General features: G+C 41.5%; 2 protein-coding genes across 2 annotated transcripts; both read right to left on the reverse strand.

The window, feature by feature from the left end:
- Positions 1–3,404: 3,404 nt before the first annotated feature.
- LOC109908492 (ictacalcin) lies at positions 3,405–5,518 on the reverse strand. The gene is made up of 3 exons (XM_020507146.2): positions 5,400–5,518; positions 4,171–4,313; positions 3,405–3,731 (listed from the first exon to the last, which is right to left on the reverse strand). Exons 1-3 carry the CDS (start codon positions 5,506–5,508, stop codon positions 3,591–3,593), a joined length of 393 nt encoding a protein of 130 aa, XP_020362735.2. The 5' UTR covers positions 5,509–5,518; the 3' UTR covers positions 3,405–3,590.
- A 7,493-nt stretch (positions 5,519–13,011) lies between these two features.
- On the reverse strand, positions 13,012–15,685 carry LOC109907690 (protein S100-A1). The gene is made up of 3 exons (XM_020505807.2): positions 15,156–15,685; positions 13,735–13,885; positions 13,012–13,263 (listed from the first exon to the last, which is right to left on the reverse strand). Exons 2-3 carry the CDS (start codon positions 13,873–13,875, stop codon positions 13,105–13,107), a joined length of 300 nt encoding a protein of 99 aa, XP_020361396.1. The 5' UTR covers positions 13,876–13,885; positions 15,156–15,685; the 3' UTR covers positions 13,012–13,104.
- Positions 15,686–19,286: the final 3,601 nt, after the last annotated feature.

Below are 19,286 nucleotides of genomic sequence, written 5' to 3' on the forward strand. Positions count from 1 at the left end.
AAACAAATCAAAATACATTTTAGATTCTTGTCTGGGTTAGGGTTTGGCTGGGGTAGGCTGACTTGCCTAGTTAAAAAATAAAAGGTTCAGATCATCCACAAAGGTTCAGGAGTTGGGCAGGGTGCCCTCTGATGCACCATGATGTGAGCCACAATACAATTGGACCAAGCTGTGTGCCCTGGGGGAGGCCACAAGAGTGTGCTTATACAGTCTTATGTATCTTGTCACCTAGCTCTGGTCAGAAAAGGAAGTAAAAAATCCATGGTCTCTGGTTGGACAGATAATTGCAAAAGGTTTCATTGCAATGGTGTGATCCACAAGATCAAAGGCCTTGCTGTAGTCTGTCAAGACCCAAGTGCTTCTGATGTCAGCTGGTCTGCCATGCTTACAAGGCAGTGGGGTGGTTGAGCTACCCTTGAAGCAGCTGAACTGTTGGTTGAAGATGTTATTTTGGATATCCTGTGTTACCCATTCAGCAAAAAAAAACTTCACAAGCCTAATGAATCTGCCACTGATGAGGCCAGGACCTGGGGCCTTTCTGAACAGAGAGTTATCTCATGTGCATTTCCCATGGTTCAACTGTAGGGAGTGGCATAGCTGGTAAGAATGCATGTAGGTCTGAAAGCATTAGTTGTGGTACTGATGTGGTGACAGATTAAAACTTGTAATTTATACACTCTTCGAAAAAAGCTGCTATCTAGGACCTAAACGGGTTGTGTCCCCATGGGAGAACCCTTTAAAAAAATGTTTTTGGTTCCAGATAGAGGCCAATACGTAAAGCTTAATAAAAGAGCAGTGATACTAGCAAGAGCAGTGTGCGGGTTTCTTATTTTTTCTCATTTTGTTCAACTGTTACCATGCACCTGCAACAAAGATAGCTCAGATGTGAGTGCCTTTTGAATTTTGGTTCCAGGTAGAACCTTTTTGAGTTCCACAGAGGGTTCTACATAGAACCCAAAAGGGTTCTAGCTGGAGCCAAATAGGGTTATCCTTTGGGGACAGCCGAATAACCTTTTTTTATAAGAGTGTAGCATTGACAATAGCAGAATGGTTTTCTGGGTCGAGCCCGTCAACTTTGATGGAAATGGTCTTTTTACTGCTGGTCAGAGATTCAATTTGATGGTACCATGTTGCTGGGTTCTCCCTCTTGTTTTTCTGGATTTCAGTGTGGTAGAATGTTGATCTTGCTGTCTTGATCTCTCTCTGGGTTTTGTTCCTCAGAGCGTGCCATGAAGGCCAGTCTTTTTCACTGAAGGCTTTCTGTCTGCTTTTATCAGCTCTTTGATTCTAGGTGAAATCCACTCCTTATCCTGTGCATGCATCCTAGCCACCTGTTCTGGGAAGTAAGCTGCAATGGCATGATTGAGGGTGTTATAGAAATGGTCTGTTTTCTGCTGTGTGCTCTCCACATTTGTTACTTCTGGCCATTTAAGGAGGGAAAGCAGTGGAGGATGCGGAGTGGAGGATGCGGAGTGGAGGATGCGGAGTGGAGGATGCGGAGTGGAGGATGCGGAGTGGAGGATGCGGAGTGGAGGATGCTGAGTGGAGGATGCTGAGTGGAGGATGCTGAGTGGAGGATGCTGAGTGGAGGATGCTGAGTGGAGGATGCTGAGTGGAGGATGCGGAGTAGAGGCCTGCTCATAATAATGTCTGGAACAGAGTAAATGGAATGGCATCAAAACACATAGAAACCATGTGTTTGATGTATTTGACACCATTTCACGTATTACGCTCCTGCTACTACCACGAGCCCGTCCTCCCCAATTAAGGTGCCACCAACCTCCTGTGAGGGAAAACCCTTGGAAAACCCTTGGAAAACCCTTGGAAAACCCTTGGAAAACCCTTGCTTAACTCTTTCAATGGTTTAATTACTTTCTTGATGATTGTGTTAGTGACAGAACTACAATGTTATGATCACTGAGACCCAAAGGTGACATTGTTCTTGTTGTACTATAAAAGTCTGCAAAGTTATTAATGACAAAGTATATGATGGAATTCTGTCCAGTTGGAATGTTAACAAATTGTTGTAATCCATTTCCTGAGAATAGTCCAGACACACCTTAACATGGTCAAAATCACCCATAATAAGGATCCCAGCAACAACATACTTGCTCCGATATCATCAAGGCTAGGAGTGGAACCCTGTGTGGTTGTCTGCTGCAAACGCCTATCAGTAAAAAGGACCGACGAGACAAGCGTTCCGAGATGCCGTTCTGCCCACCACATTATTTGCATGTTTGTCATTCTCCTCTGACCTCTCTCATCAACAAGCTGTTTTCGTCCACAGGACTGCTACTGACTGGATGTTTTTCAATTTGTAGCACCATTCTTGGTAAACCACAGAACCTGTCCTGCGTGCCCAGGAGGCCGGATGTTTCTGAGAAACTGGAACCGGTATGCCCGGCACTGGCGAACATACCGAGCTCAAAGTCACGTAGGTCACTCATTTGGCCCATTCTAACAAACAATAACTGAGTGCCTTGATGCTTGTCTGCCTGCTTTACGTAGTAAGCTACACTGTCTGTAGGAGTGAACCAATTTGAAAGTCATGCCACTGCAGTAGGCCTATTGTCTTTTTTTGCAGTTAATTCTATATGTTTGTTGAGATGTTGATGAGGGTCCAAGTATTTCTTATTTTACTAGGCAAGTCAGTTAAGAACAAATTCTTATTTAGAAATTACAGCCTAGGGGCAGTGCCTTGTTCAAGGGCAGAACACCATATTTTTACATTGTCAGCTCAGGGATTTGATCTAACTGCCTTGTTCAGGGGCAGAATGACACGTTTTTAAATAGTCAACTCAGGGATTTGATCTTGCAACCTCTCGGTTACTGGCCCAACGCTCTAACCACTAGGCTACCTGCAGCCGTTTACTAAACCTGTCCTCCATTGTCTTTTTGTGTCGGACTGAACAGAGTCATTTACCTGTGATATTCATTAAATAATAGTGCGGCCTCTTGTGCCTTATTGCTTATTACAATATCCATTTTCCAATATGAGTAGGATTAAGTTGCCTATTAGAAACATGCCTACCGGGACCCCACTCTTCTCAGTGAAGACAGAGAAAGAGAGGTTTGAGGACACATGCCCTGATTCTTGAGGGGTCTAACAAGTTACACATGTGCTATACCAAACCCTTTGGTGGTGATTAAACAGATCCACTGATCTCTTGTTTAGCTTAATAGTTATACCATTCACCAGAGGCAGATGTCTCATATCATATGCATGTAGGCCTAAGCCACTGCATATGCATAGAATGAACCCAACGATTTCCCGTTGTGTGAAATGGATGCACATTTTCATACAAGAAAGGCTTTAAACATAATCTTAGTAAGAAAAACCTCAGTAAGAAACATGTGATATGAAGAAGTGACAGCAGCACAAAAAAATGACACCAGACCAGGTGGAACATACTCATCCAATTTCTTTATCGATGGACTTTGCATTACAAAGACAACTTCCCAGATTCAGCCTGTCTATTATATATTACTGCAATATTACTACTCTAGACTGCTTCACTGTTTAATCTCTGTTAAATTGAGTGGTCTCCTCCTGCAGTTTTGTATTATGGCCACTAGGTGGTGTACGTGCTCTACTTCTTTATGAAGAACTCATTGCACATCACTGTGAGGCAGGACACGAGGGTGACATACTCCTTGAAGTCAACAGTGTTGTCTTTGTTAGAGTCCAGGTCGTTGAAGATTCTGTCCACTGCTGACTTGTCACTGGCTTTCTGAAAACCGACAGAATGCAGAAGAAAGAAGGGGGAGCTTAATAAGAAAACTGTCTTGACACACATGCTGTATTTCTGGCCAAAGGTGATATAAAGGTGATATACATCTTAGTGAATTTAAATATTTTGGGATGCCATTGCTGGAGTTAGCAAGCATTGTTTATTTGAGCTGTATTCTGAAATGGACCCAATCTTTCCGGCATTCCTATTTTGCCCGACCCGACAGATCTCGGAAGAGAGAGCATTGACCCTGCCTCTAGAGCAGGGGGTGTCAAACTCCCTTCCTAGAGGGCCCTCACCTGGATCTCTCAGTCTTAATTTAAGGAAATAACAAAAAGACACATGGCCCTCCAGGAATTCAGTTTGACATCACTGCTGTAGTGCAACAAAACAAATTTGATCCCAGATCATTAGGAATTGTATGCTCAGTCTCACTCACCCCAAGCATCTCCCCTAGTTCAGCCTGGAGCAGCTCTTTCAGCTCGGCCTTGCTGAGGGTCAACTTGTCCCCCTCCTTCCCAGAGTACTTGTGGAAGGAGGCGATGAGGAGAGACATGGCCTGCTGGATCCCAGACATGGTGACTATAGTTGAAGGGGAAAACAGAGAGGGACACAGAACCTAGTGAAGCACTGAATAAAAAATATTTCTGGACATTGCTGTTCTTGCTCACTAGAGATAAGAATATTATTTGTCCGTTCTTTCACTCTCAAAGTATGAAAACTCAATTCGGTGGGGCATTAAACCATTTCAATGAATTCACTGAAAGCATATGGTTGTTGCATTGCATGATACTGTAGCTTCATCATCATAGCTTTTGTCTCATGTGTGTTTCTCTGTATTTTCCAATGAAAGGAATCAAAACAAAACCTGGTTTCCTCTGAGCCCATGGTAGCACCCTTTTCCCTACATAGTTCACGTCTGTGGATTACTCTTCTACTGAATAACACCTCACCATATTTTTCCATATGCTGTGTGTTTACCCCAAGTGTCCCTTCTTTAATTATCTTGTCTTCCTCTCTCCCTGTGTGTGTGTGTGTGTGTGTGTGTGTGTGTGTGTGTGTGTGTGTGTGTGTGTGTGTGTGTGTGTGTGTGTGTGTGTGTGTGTGTGTGTGTGTGTGTGTGTGTGTGTGTGTGTGTGTGTGTGTGTGTGTGTGTGTGTGTGTGTGTGTGTCTGCTCTTGAGGATGTGGTTGAGGGAGCAAAGGGTAGAGCCAAGGGAATGTTAGCCAGATGAGACAGAGAGAGAAGGAAATAATGAAAGATGGGCGAGTAAGGAAAAGGGAATGAGAATAGGAGAACCACAAACTGCTGCGATATTACAACTACTGACTAGTACTCACAGCGATAAGTTAAACCCAACCTGTCCTCCGCAATGGAAAACACATTGGTACAGAATGACTGGTTTGCAAGCCTCCGTTACAGAATCAAGTCCTCATAATAAAATCAACCACATTAGGAACCAAAGAAGGACATTTTGTTTAAAAGTGCAAAACTCCGAAACAGAAGTCAAGTGAGCGAAGGGTTAAATCCAGAAACCAAGAGAAAAATGTAAGTGCACAAAACAAAACATACCGAGCAGGGATTACATTTCAAAACCACCACAGTAACATTGATGTTTAAACATTAGGGAGCACATTTAAGAAACCCAAGATTAAAGTTGCTACTCACCGAGATGTAGGAAAAATTGTGGGGAATGAGAACGCAAAGGGAAAAGTGAGTGTATGGATAGAGAGAGAGAGAGTGGTGGAGGTTGGGATGTAAGGGTTGTTTTATACATCACCACACCCTCCATCCCTCCCTCTTTTCTTCCCTACACTCTCTTCCCTGTCTCTCTTTCTCTTTCTCTGGTACATGAACTATTTTACTCTTCAACTATTCTCTTCATTCATTTCTCATATCCAACCATTCATTCCCCTTGACTTTAGATGCAATACAAATACACTTAGAATCCACTGCTCTTCTCACAATACAGGTGAATCGATGCATTTAGATTAAGCTTACTTTGAGTTTATGACCAGTATTCTTTAGTTGTTATTGTACGTTTACAGAGAATGGATTTGCTTTAGAAATGATTTGATTGCAAAGTATTAAAGCCCAACATGTATTACTGGCTTCCAAATAGGTCTAGTGTTTTAACTTGTTTACAATGAATTAGATGATGCTAACATTGAATCTGCCAACTCATATGTCTTAATGCACTGCCATTACGTACAATACGTTATTGATACTGTGCACTGGAGGTTTAGTTCACATGCAGTGTAATGTCCTACAGACTTGTATTACATGGTACTTATGGAGAAGATAAACATACCCATAAATATACTGTTGTTCACATGTAACACGAGTGCCATTCAAAAAGTAAAAGGTAGCACATTGCAAAGTAGACTTTATGAGAAAACATTTCACTTATTTAAGTGTAGCATGGCAGCAGATCTTGAATTTCATTTCACCACAGGTCTCCGTCCCAAATGGCACCCTTATTCCCTACATGGGATATGTGTTTGACAGAGGGAAATGAACATAGCTTCACACCCCTGCTTGTTTGTGTGAGTCATGCAGTATAATTTATATAATAACAACATGTCCCAAAAGCCTGCGGGTTCCTTGGTCATGATTAACTTCCGTCACAAGTTAGATTCTTAGATGCACTTATAGGAATTGCTTTCACAACTTGGCCAACGTCTTTTACAAAGCTTTTAACTGGGAGGCATGGGCTGTATTGACTGGAGGAAAATAGTCTCTGTATCAATAATGTAATTGTGATTTGTATCAAATGTAAGGGCATAACATAAACCCTGTAAAGCATAGACTTGTTTAGTGCAATTTCCATCACATTTGAGTGTGTGTGTGTGCCTTATTACAATTATGTGATGAGGTAAACTGTAATAAACCTAATACTACTGTATTTACAGAGCAGAAAATAGTATTTACTCGCCAACACATATTACATCATTGTATTGTAGCACTTTGTGCAGCCTTTCGTTTATCTCTGCTGTTAATTACACAAAGATATGCCACACACACACACATACACACACACACACAGTTAGTCCTAGGCAGTGTCCCTGTCCCGTGCTCTTACTTTGTTGCTTTGAGCAATTTATCATCAACTTCATCTTGTGATACTCTTCTTAAGCTTGCAAGAAGAAGAGAAACCCCTGACCCAAACACTATAAAATATTCTAACAGATTATTGAGTTTAGCATTTCGAGTCAGACGTCTTCGTCAGGCTCTTTTACTGTAAATCTTTACTTGGAGACAGAGAAAGAGGGTGCATGCTTTGCGTACCACTCCCATAACTCCCTGCCTTTATACCTACAAATCTGTTTCTCTATTACTGTGTGAGGGGCTGGTTCTCCTTACAATTAGTTCTGAATGTGTGTGTCTGTGACTCAGTCAGGAAGCTTAATGTGCATGTATACTAGTTCCAGACAATCTCTGCAAATGGAGTTCCTCCTGACTCACTGCATAAACCTGGGAGTGTTATGGTAGTGAGTGGGTCCACTCTTCCTCCACAACGAATGAATTCCACATTTCTGAGGTTGGGATTGTAACTTACTGACATGGCCATGAGCAGATGAGTCAGATAGGAGCCTGACTGAACATAATGATAAACATCTCGGGACCAGGGCCTTCTCCACCATAGCAACCAATGCAGTCTTGTTGGTTGTGTGTGTGCGAGTGTGTGTGGTCTATGGTTTAATAAGGATCGGACCCTTTTAAAACATTTTTTGCCTAAAACGTCATACCCAAATCTAACTGCCTGTAACTCAGGACCTGAAGCAAGGATATGCATATTCTTGATACCATTTGAAAGGAAACACTTTGAAGTTTGGGGAAATGTGAAGTGAATGTAGGAGAATATAACACATTAGATCTGGTAAAAGATAATACAAAGAAAAAAAATATGTTTTTTCCCCCATATTTTGTTTTCATGATCTTTCAAATTCAAGAGAAAGGCCAAATTGTAATATTCCAGATTAGGCACAATTTAAACTTTGGCCACTAGATGGCAGCAGTGTATGTGCAACATTTTAGACTGATTCAATGAACCATTGTATTTCTGTTCAAAATGTTGTATCAAGACTGCCCAAATGTGCCTAATTGGTTTATTAATAGATTTTCAAGTTCATAACTGTTGGTATAGGGTCGGGAGACAGGCGCTGGAATGCATAATAGGGTTTTTTATTGACTCAAATTACAGCATGCCATGTAAAGGCACGGGAAAGAAGACCAAACAAACACGTATACAAAACACAGGGTTGAAACCCAAACAAAAAGTGCGAGGAGTCCCTCGAATAAATAACACAGGACGAGACCCGAAAACACAAGTGCACAATGATACACCATGGGACAAGACCCATCATCATCTGCGCAATATAAGCGTCATGAAAGCCAAAACAACACAGCACAGGTACTCACACGACCAACGGACATTGGAACAATAATCGACAGCCCAATGGAAACCAAAGGGCACATTTAAACAATTACAATCAGTGGGAATGGGGACCAGGTGTGCGCAATGACACAGTTCCAGAGGGATCCGTGACAACTGTGCACTCTCCTCAAACAATAGCATGGTATTATTTTACTGTACTAGCTACTGTAATTTGGACAGTGCAGTTAGAATAACAAGAATGTATGTTTTCTGCCCATATCAGACATGTCTATGTCCTGGGAAATGTTCTTGTTACTTACAACCTCATGCTAATCACATTAGCTTATGTTAGGGGGGGGGGAACACCGTTCCGGTAGAGGTATTAAGTATACATGCATTATGTTTACTTGCTCGAGTTTCTGCATTTGTCTGTATGTGGGTATGTTTGAGTTTTGTGTTTGGCCTGGTCCTTGCTCGCCTTATCCATTTGTTAGAAGCGCTACATTGTTGTTGAGCTGAATGACCACATTCCTCTCTTCCTGTCTGCTCATTGGAATTCGTCCTTAATTCAAGCTTAATTCAATATGTCTTCAAGTTAGCATTAGCCTTCAAAAAAATAGGATCACATGTAAGGATCAGAATTTCAACTATGTTAAGTATCTATAAGATAACCATTGAATATCCCCTTGGCCTTAGAATGTCACAATATGCAGGTGTATGCTATATCTCATCATGGTGACACAAATATAGTATAATTGTCTGAAGATAATTGTGTTCTCATATGAGGCATTGGTAATATATATGCATGTGGATGTGTGCCTGCTGTTTATTTAACTATTGCCCCTGTATGTGAACACTGGGTAATAAAGGCCTGGGTTGTGTGTGTGTGTGTGTGTGTGTGTGTGTGTGTGTGTGTGTGTGTGTGTGTGTGTGTGTGTGTGTGTGTGTGTGTGTGTGTGTGTGTGTGTGTGTTTGTGTGTGTGTGTGTGTGTGTGTATGCTCCCCTGTGGAACTCCTCTCAGTTTTTTTCTTCATTTTCTACTGGCCTTTGACCCCGGTTTCACATACACGAACAACCATACCCACCTCTGCTTACATTAACCTCCACTGTGTGAGCTTTAGAAATATATTTTCTCTCCTTCAAAGATAATAATGTTTAAATTGAGAGAGTTGGGGAGTGTGCTGATAACAGTATGGCTTCCTACACTGTCCCTGTCCCCATACTGGGCTCCAACTAGTGGTCAGAACTAGTGGTCCTCTGTTCGCAAACACACGTGACCGTCCTCCTTGACATCCTACCAACCAATTGAGGTGTAAAAAAAGGATCCAATTCCATAGCTCCATTGGCGACATTTCCAGCTAGCTGTGAAGTGACCTTATGGCACGTTCTTATCTCTGTTTCATAAACTTTTTAGTGTCCTATGAAAACATAGGACACTAAAAAGGCCTTTCTACTGACTCTGAAAAACACCAAAAGAAAGATGCCCAGGGTCCCTGCTCATCTGCGTGAACGTGCTGCAAGGAGGCATGAGGACTGCAGATGTGGCCAGGGGAATAAATTGCAATGTCCGTACAGTGAGACGCCTAAGACAGCACTACAGGGAGACAGGACGGACAGCTGATCATCCTCGCAGTGGCAGACCACGTGTAACAACACCTGCACAGGATCGGTACATCCGAACATCACACCTGCGGGATAGGTACAGGATGGCAACAACAACTGCCCGAGTTACACCAGGAACGCACAATCCCTCCATCAGTGCTCAGACTGTCTGCAATAGGCTGAGAGAGGCTGGACTGAGGGCTAGTAGGCCCGTTGTAAGGCAGGTCCTCACCAGACATCACCGGAAACAACGTCGCCTATGGGCACAAATCCACAGTCGCTGGACCAGACAGGACTGGCAAAAAGTGTTCTTCACTGATGAGTTGCGGTTTTCTCTCAGCAGGGGTGATGGTCGGATTCGCGTTTATCATCCAAGGAATGAGCATTACACCGAGGCCTGTATACTGAAGCGTGATTGATTTGGAGGTGGAGGGTCCGTCATGATCAGGGGTGGTGTGCCACAGCATCATCAGACTGAGCTTGTTGTCATTGCAGGCAATCTCAACGTTGTGCGTTACAGGGAAGACATCCTCCTCCCTCATGTGGCACCTTCCTGCAGGCTCATCCTGACATGATCCTCCAGCATGACAATGCCACCAGCCATACTGTTCTATCTGTGCGTGATTTCCTGCAAGACAGAAATGTCAGTGTTCTGCCATGGCCAGCGAAGAGCCCGGATCTCAATCCCATTGAGCACGTCTGGGACCTGTTGGACTGGAGGGTGAGGGCTAGGGCCTGGAACTTGCAGGTGCCTTGGTGGAAGAGTGGGCTAACATCTCACAGCAAGAACTGACAAATCTGGTGCAGTCCATGAGGAGGAGATGCACTGCAGTACTTAACACAGCTGGTGGCCACACCAGATACTGACTGTTACTTTTGATTTTGACCCCGCCTTTGTTCAGGTACACATTATTCCATTTCTGATAGTCACATGTCTGTGGAACTTGTTCAGTTTTATATCTCAGTTGTTGAATCTTGTTATGTTCATACAAATATTTACACATGTTAAGTTTGCTGAAAATAAACGCAGTTGACAGTGAGAGGACGTTTCTTTTTTTGCTGTGTTTATGTGAGGGTTGACACAATAAGTAGATCTGGGTTGTGTTCATTAGGGCAATAAAGTATGAAAAGGTTTTGCAACAGAAAACAGAAACTAGGGTTAGTCATTGGACACCAGTTTCGGTAGTGCTTCCATGTTTCTTCCGTTTGGTGCCTAATGAATATGACCATGAGATGCCATAGCATAGCTTGACTTGTTGACCATTTTTTGTCAAGCTCTGAGTTAAAAAAGTAGAATATTTGTACTCTCCTGATATCTAGTGGTCAATGATGGAACTGTGGACTGATCACAGTGATCCCAGAATGCAGAAGACAAGAGGAACTTTGTCTAGAGCAAGCCAAACCTTGTACTTGTTTTTAAATAATTAGATGGACATACTTTGAGACCGGCATTGTAAATGGAACTACATTTGTTATTTTTAGGGCTTTTATCTAAATATTTGGAATTAAAATTCTCTGAACATTCTTCTTCTGAGAATGACTCTCAAACCAATGATCAATGACTTCCACCCCAGAGAGCAGAACTGGTTGGAAATATGTATTTTTTCAACCAGTTTTGCTCACTGGGAATGTATTTGATGTTGTCCCTACGGGAGGGCAGCTCCCGCTCAGCCCACTCAAAGCTCTTCTCTGTCCTGGAGCACCATCTTCCGAAAACATCTGAAACTCTACCCCTTCAAAGAGTATCTTTAAAAAATCCTACAGCACCCCTCCCTCTCCTACAGCACGCTTCCCTCTCTTGCCTGTCGTGAACTAACACTCGCACCTGACTTTTTTCCTGCTAGCACTTGCTACTTTATGGAGGAAAAATTTACTTACTATGACTTAGATATGTGCTTGTCCCAACTAGCTATAATAAAGGTCTAATGCAGCCGTTTTTTATTTTCAATCTCAATATCAATTACAATGGTCAAAAAGGAACAAAAGTAGCTTCTAGGTATAGAGCAATTTGTCAAGCAAGAATGTTCACAATTTCACAGTATTATCCAACCGCATAATGTGGAAATATAAATTAAACTCAGTGAAATCACATTTTTGACTGCAGTGGGCCTTTAAGATGAATGCACTAAATATAGGGTAAAAAGTAAGAATATGCAAATGTTTGTGTATTTTTGTTGTCTCATTTAACACAGTGCACTATATAGAGCAGTACAGTATTCTGTAAAATGCACATAGCACAAAGTGAGTAGAAATGATGTGATGAGATGATAGTGGGAAGTTTCCAAAACCTTTCTTTCTATGTGTCATTACCTAACAACTCCCCTGTTGACCTTGTAGCCAATAACATTGGTTGGCTGCAGAGTAGGCCCTGCCCAAGTACACTCAGAGAGAGATAACAGCTTACCCAGCCCCAGCTTTTGTTACCCAACATGCACCAGACCATAACACACAATGAGAAAGGCCTTGTGGGGAAAATAATGATATGACAATACAGTATGTGTTCTATTTATTCAACCACCCTATAGTTAATTTTGATGACCTCTGTTATATACAATCAAATCAAGACAAAATCAAGAATTTTTCAACTGTACTGTGTTTCGCAGTCAAAATGAAACACCATTTTGAACCATAAAGATAAGATGTAGATAGATGTCTGACCAAAGATCATGAGGACTGAGGGTGTGTACTGTACTGTAGAACATTCTGAGCATTCCTCTCAGTGGTGCTAAGGGAATCTATATCAGGCTCACAAGATAGTTCCCTCTGCCCTCTATGACAAATCCAGGTATGCTTTATATTGTTTGTATAAGACTGAAATCACAGGTAAAGCTGTGAAATGACATGGTATGTGCTTGTTGACATTCTTCTGAGGGCAGCTGTCTCCGAATAGGAATCATCCCAACAGATGTCAACATGCTTTATTTCTTTCTAACTTTTTCCTTTAATAAAGGACTAATTTAGGCCTGGGATACCAGGTAGGTGCATTTAATTATCAGGTATGACAGTAATCCAGCAGGCTGCAGACCTCGTAATGTAAGATTTGAATACCCCTGGTATATGGGGTCTTCAAGACAGTTATCAACACACATATACAATACTTTTACTCTGATAGAACTCCAATAGATTGGTTATAACACATATAAAACCATATAAAAACGTTTTAAAGTCTCTCTCACACACAAATACACACACGTGCTAAACAAGTAGCGTGAAGTACTTTACACAAAGGACTTCACGCTGCTTGCTTAGCACACACACACACACGCACAAACACACACACAAAATAATGACAACACCTCCTTGGTCTTTGTGTTTAATGGACAGTGTGACAATTACAAACGTGAAAATTAGAACCCTTCAGCACCCCATTCCTCCTCTCCTCTTTTCATCCCTCACTTCCCCATCTTCTTCTTGTGCATCTGGTAGCACTGTTCACAGGCGATGGACAGGCCCACAACTAGAGAAACAAACTCCTCAAAGTTCACCTCTCCATCACCATTAGAGTCCAGATCCTTCATTATCTTGTCTACTGTGGCTGGGTCCTTCTGAGACTGAAAGGAAGACAGGGACATTTTAATAATACTAAATATTAATACTGTAATTTCACTGACAGTAATGGGACAATGGGACAATAGTGAAAGTCGTTACTCTTTATTGGGCAGGTACAGTACATGACAAGTAGGGCCAAGTTGTTTTGCTGACCACTTAAATCAGGGAAAACTCTGGGCCCTAGTCAAGCCTTACGACTAGGGCCCGAGTTTTTCCTGGTTGCCTCACGTGATCAGGAAAAACTCCTGTTCCTAATCATAAAGTGTACATGTTTTCTGTATCAAACTAACACGGAGTGCTACTACAGCTAGTAGTAGATAGTAATAGAGATAATATACTATGCATCCCAAATGGCACCTTAGTGCCTATATAGTGCACTACTTTTGATCAGGGCCCATAGGGTAGTGCACTCTATAGGGAATAAGGTACCATTTGGGACGCAACCCGTAGTAGAGATAGTTAGAGATGGCCACCTTGAGGAAGCCAGAGAGCTCGTTCTCCATCAGGTCCTTGAGCTCACGGCGGCTCAAAGTGTTGCCACTGCCCTCCTTAGCAGCGTACTTGTGGAACACGGTGATCATGGACTCCATGGCACGTTCCAGTTCTGACGGCATGGCTGCAGGTCTGAGTGAGGTCACACAGCAAGAGAGACGGAGAGAGAGAGAGAGACAGACAGAGAGACAGAGAGAGGGAAAGAGAGATTACATTTGAATGACAGCAAATTCAGAGTAAGAGATAGATGTTGGCTAAAGGAACTATATTTCCTGAGTGAATTTCATAATCTCTGTGTGTGTGTGTGTGTGTGTGTGTGTGTGTGTGTGTGTGTGTGTGTGTGTGTGTGTGTGTGTGTGTGTGTGTGTGTGTGTGTGTGTGTGTGTGTGTGTGTGTGTGTGTGTGTGTGTGTGTGTGTGTGTATGTATGTATGTATTTGAGCATTAGAACGTGTTGAAGGGAATCAGTACCCTGTGCTATATGCCCTGCCTATTCCGATGAATGCTCTGATAAGTATTCTAGCATACTTCCACCAACAAAAGTTGATTACAAATACATTCCCATACATCCTGTATCAGTCAGATACACAAAGAAAACAGATACTTTGACCTAACTTGACCTGGTTTAAGTGAATTAGACAGAGAAATGGATTATAAAAGAGAGGCAGTAAAAAATGATGTAGTATGAGATAAGAGAAATGACTGAATGTGTGGGAAATGTAGTCCAAAACTGGGTAGAAGGAAAGACAAACTAGAGAAGAGAAAGAGAGGCTGCACCAACACTGAGGAAACACGTGTGCATACATGTCGACAGTCAGCTCTAAATCCATTCATTCAAAGTGAGCCACACCCTGGTGTAGTCTCTCTGGACTCCACTGAGTTAATATTAGACAATTCTACATGATGGTTATTATCATTAGGGCCACAAGGAAATGGGTAGAATGAGTCAGAGCAGCAGATAGGGACTTGACGTTAATGTTAAATAATATTAAAAATCACTATATTTTAGGCAAAACAATTATTACACACACAATTATAATGCTATAATAGTTAAGCAAACATGACAGGTTATATATCTGTTATATTATATATGTTGACCATGCTCTTTTGCTCTTTTGACAAGTGGAATTATTTTAGTTATAAAAATGAAGTTTTAAAATCTTTAATCAATGCAGAACACTGTAAAAAGTGACTTATGTTCACTTTTATATTTACAAATGAAAAGTATGGACACCCACTCCATAGAAAACTGCACTTCAAAGTCAATCGCACAAGACGAAGAATGCAAATATTTTACGTCTGCATACAAGTTTCTGAGTTGATGGAGGAGATCAGTTAGGATTAACAAAACTTATTTCGCTTGAATCAACTTTTTACATTCGTGTTAGAGGCTGAATTCTTACCGTTCACGAGTGTTGAGTTGGCGATTGAGAAGAGGTTGAATTGTGCAGAGTTGAGAAATATCCCGCCTGAGAATTTATAGACAGGCGACGCCCTGTCTGCGCTGCCTTCAGTGAAGGAAGTAATGATACCGTGGATATTGAGCAAGACAGTAAGACTATGACACTAGGTTACCTTGGTAAACCTATCAAACATAGTCAAGCTAATATTTTGCTCTGTGTAATAAAAACGATTAAAATGACTAACTCAACATATTTTTTTCTCTCTAAATGATTAATAGCCCTACATTTAATTCATATCCCACTTATACACTAAATAAACGAGGTGGGCTAAACAATTACATTTGAGAGTGAGGTAAAGAAAAATAGACATAGCCTACTGTAAATGATCAATTAGCATCGATTGTAATGACAAACAACTTGTTTGAGCAAGCACTATCATTACAGTTGATCGGAGTGTTAATAATTAGCCCAGCAGTTGTAGCCAGAATTTATGATGGTGACCGTCCCTGATACGACATGTAGTGAGACTTTTACCTGTGTGATTTGTATCACTCAGGGAGTGGTCATGATGACGTGGAGGCCAGACCTATAGGAGTGTCCCAATTGGCACCCTATCCTCTATATTGTGCATTAATTTTCACATGGTTAAAAGTAGTGTACTATATGGAATAGCACATAGCATTTGGGTGTTTAAAAATATATATATATAGCAGCTCCAATAAGTAAGCTACAGTAAATTCAGTAATGCTCTCAGCAATATAATAATTATTATGATGTTTTCTGTACATTTCGATTGAGAAAGCAGTGGTGTATATCTGTCTGCACCACATATCAAGACTGCGTCGTTAAATAGCCAGAAAAACAAAAATATGTATCTGCAACCGCCATGTAAAGTGGTCCTAATGGAGGGGGGCAGCAGTTTTATTGTGCAACATTGAAACTTTTGGATGGGCATATTTTTATGCCCTCTAGTGGAATAACCTTGTAACGGTAGAGTACTGTACTAATCAAATGAAATTGTATTCCTCACTTGCATCGTAAACAACAGGTGTAGGCTTAAAGTGCAATTCTTAATATAAGTGAAAGATTTTAAATACAGTTTTACATGTAGTTGTTTGGGACTGTAGCAATGAGGGGAAGATGATGCAATGACAGAGTTTTCTTTTTCTCTCCCATTCTATTCCTTCATTTGTTCTCTGGTCTGTTTCTCTGCCCTAATCCTTTGTGTGTGTGTGTGTGTGTGCGTGCTTGCATTTGTGTGTGTGTGTGTGTGTGTGTGTGGTGTGGGCATACGTTGTGAAGAAGGATGACATCATTTGCTGAGCAAAAAGACATGGGATCCAGGGAGGGTCACCTAGCAACAACACCCAGCCTTATAATTTTTTCAAATATTTTTGGCCGACACCCCTTTCCCTCTCAATCATCTAATACTCTTTCCCAGTGGTGGAAAAACTACCCAGTTGTCATACTTGAGTAAAAGCAAAAAATATCTTAATAGAAAATGACTCAAGTAAAAGTGGATGTCACCCAGTAAAATACTACTTGAGTAAAAGTCTAAAAGTATTTGGTTTTAAATTTAAGTATCAAAAGTAAATGTAATTGCTGAAATGTACTTAAGGAAAAAAGGAAAAATTCAAGTATAAATAATATCTAATTCCTTACATTAAGCAAAGCAGACAACCACATTTTCTAGTTGTTTTTTAAATGTACTGATAGCCAGGGGCAAGCTCCAACTCTCAGACATAATTTAGAAACTAAGCATGTGTTTAGTGAGTTCACCAAATCAGAGGCAGTAGGGATGACCAGATATGTTCTCTTGATAAGTGTGTGAATTAAACCATTTTCCTGTCCTGCTAAGCATTCAAAATGTAATGAGTACTTTTCTGTGTCAGGAAAAATGTATGGAGTAAAAACGACATTATTTTCTTTAGGAATGCAGTGAATTAAAAGTAAAAGTTGTCAAAACAATGTATTGTACAGATACCACAAAAATGTACTTAAGTAGTTTCAAGTATTTTTTTACTTCAGTTCTTTACACCACTGCTCTTCCCCGTTCTTTATTTCCCAATGCATCATCAGCGTATAACTCACATATGACATTCAATGTCTCTTTGAGCCTCATTGTGCTCCACTACCCATGGCTTATCCTTAGACAGAGATCATTTGTGCTGCTTGTCATGCTTGAGGGTTCTCTATTTGTATAACTCCTATGATAGTAAATTGAACTGCACAACCAAACAAGTTCTCTAATATCTTGAACTTGAATATCTACAGGGTCATTGAGAGAAACAGCCAAACCAAACTGCCCACACCCAAGATGGTATACTAAAACCTGAAGAAGGCACTATGTTGCCGAAACGTTGGTTGTTAAGTTTACCCAATTGTTGGAAGCATACACAGAATATGTGACTTTCTTTCTTTTTATACTACGAGAACCTTCTGCAAAGGTCATAATTTTCCTATTATTTTGAGCCTTGCAATTTTTTTAAAACTTACTGTGTAATGGTATATTTGCAGGGTTATCATGTCACACTAGTCTCTTCGTCTCTTCAGATGACTTATATCAAAATCATCAAATCACATGCATATTTGTCACATGCGCCGAATACAACTGGTATAGACTTTACCGTGAAAGGCTTGCATACAAACCCTTCCCAACAATGCAGAGTTTAGAAATAGAAATAGTAACACAAGGAATAAAATAAAATACACAAGAATGGAGCTACATACAGCAGGTACTGGTACTGGGTAGCAGTACCAGATCAATGTGCAAGGTATTTCAGGTAGATATGTACAAGAAGGCAGGGTAAAGTGACTAGACATCAGGATGGATAACAATAACAGTCAAATTAAGAACAAAGCGGCAACAGCGTGTGTGTGTGTAAGGTGTATGTATGTGTGTTTGTGTTGTGTCAGTCTGCGTATGTTATGTATGTGTGTGCGTATGTAGTGCATGTGAATGTGTGTGGGTTTTGTGTGGGCGTGTCAATGCAGTGTGTGCGAGTGAGTTTGTATATGGTTTGTACATATAGTTTAGTGAGTGTGTGTAGGGTCAGTTCAAGATAGAGTCAGTACAGACACTGTAGTTCAGATACCCTTACTTGAATATTTAGCAGTCTTATGGCTTGGGGGTGGGAGCTCTCTGTGAGCCTGTTGGTCCGAGAGCCGATGCTCCGGTACCGTTTGCCAGAAGGTAGCAGAGTGAACAGTCTCTGGCTTGGGTGGCTGGAGTATTTGACATTTGTTTGGGCCTTCCTCTAACACTGCCTGATATATAGGTCCTGGATGGCAGGGATCTCTGCCTCTGTGATGTACTGGACTGTCCGCACTACCCTCAATTTCAGTCAAGGGCGGTGTATTTGCCATAGCAAGTGGTGATGCAGCCAGTCAAGATGCTCTCAATGGTGCAGCTGTAGAGCTTTTTGAGGATCCGAGTGCCCATGCCAAATCTTTTCAGCCTCCTGAGAGAGAAGAGGTGCTGCTGTGCGTTGACCATGTTAGGTCCTTAGTGATGTGGAGGCCAAGGAACTGAAAGCTTTCTACCCGCTCCTATAGTCCACGATCAGCTCCTTGGTCTTACTTTAAACATATATATTTAACTAGGCAAGTCAGTTAAGAAAAAATGATTACTTACAGTGACAGCCTAGGAACAGTGGGTTAACTGCCTTGTTCAGGGGCATAAATACAGATCTTTACCTTGTCAGCTTGGGGATTTGATCTAGCAACCTTTTGGATACTGGCCTAACGCTCTAACCACAAGGCTACCTGCCACCCTGACATTGAGGGAGAGGTTGTGGTCCTGCTAAGTTTCTGACCTTCTCCCTGTAGGCTGTCTCATCGCCCCCGTGTTGAGGATCAGCGTGGTGGAGGTCTTGTTGCCTATCCTCACCACCTGGGGCAGGCCCGTCAGGAAGCCCAGGATACAGTTGCAGAGGGAGGGGTTCAGTCCCAGGGTCCCTAGCTTGGTGGTGAGCTTGGAGGGGACTATGGTGTTGAACACTGATCTGTAGTCTATGAACAGTATTCTCACATAGATATTTCCACCCTTTTCTAGGTGAGAGAGGGAAGTGTGAAGTGAAATGAAAGATTGCATTATCTGTGGATCTGTTGGGGCAGTATACAAATTGGAGT

This window comes from Oncorhynchus kisutch, linkage group LG17 (assembly GCF_002021735.2).
Source record: "Oncorhynchus kisutch isolate 150728-3 linkage group LG17, Okis_V2, whole genome shotgun sequence".
Classification (NCBI taxonomy): domain Eukaryota; kingdom Metazoa; phylum Chordata; class Actinopteri; order Salmoniformes; family Salmonidae; genus Oncorhynchus; species Oncorhynchus kisutch.

Excerpts from the sequence above, each read along its gene's own strand:
- LOC109908492 (XM_020507146.2), bottom strand. The coding sequence starts at position 5,508 with ATGTATAAAACAACCCTTACATCCCAACCTCCACCACTCTCTCTCTCT. Across the intron at positions 4,314-5,399 it reads ACAATTTTTCCTACATCTCG|TCACCATGTCTGGGATCCAG; the intron begins GTGAGTAGCAAC and ends CTTCAACTATAG. Across the intron at positions 3,732-4,170 it reads AACTAGGGGAGATGCTTGGG|AAAGCCAGTGACAAGTCAGC; the intron begins GTGAGTGAGACT and ends GTCGGTTTTCAG.
- LOC109907690 (XM_020505807.2), bottom strand. The coding sequence starts at position 13,875 with ATGCCGTCAGAACTGGAACGTGCCATGGAGTCCATGATCACCGTGTTC. Across the intron at positions 13,264-13,734 it reads AGCTCTCTGGCTTCCTCAAG|TCTCAGAAGGACCCAGCCAC; the intron begins GTGGCCATCTCT and ends TCTTCCTTTCAG.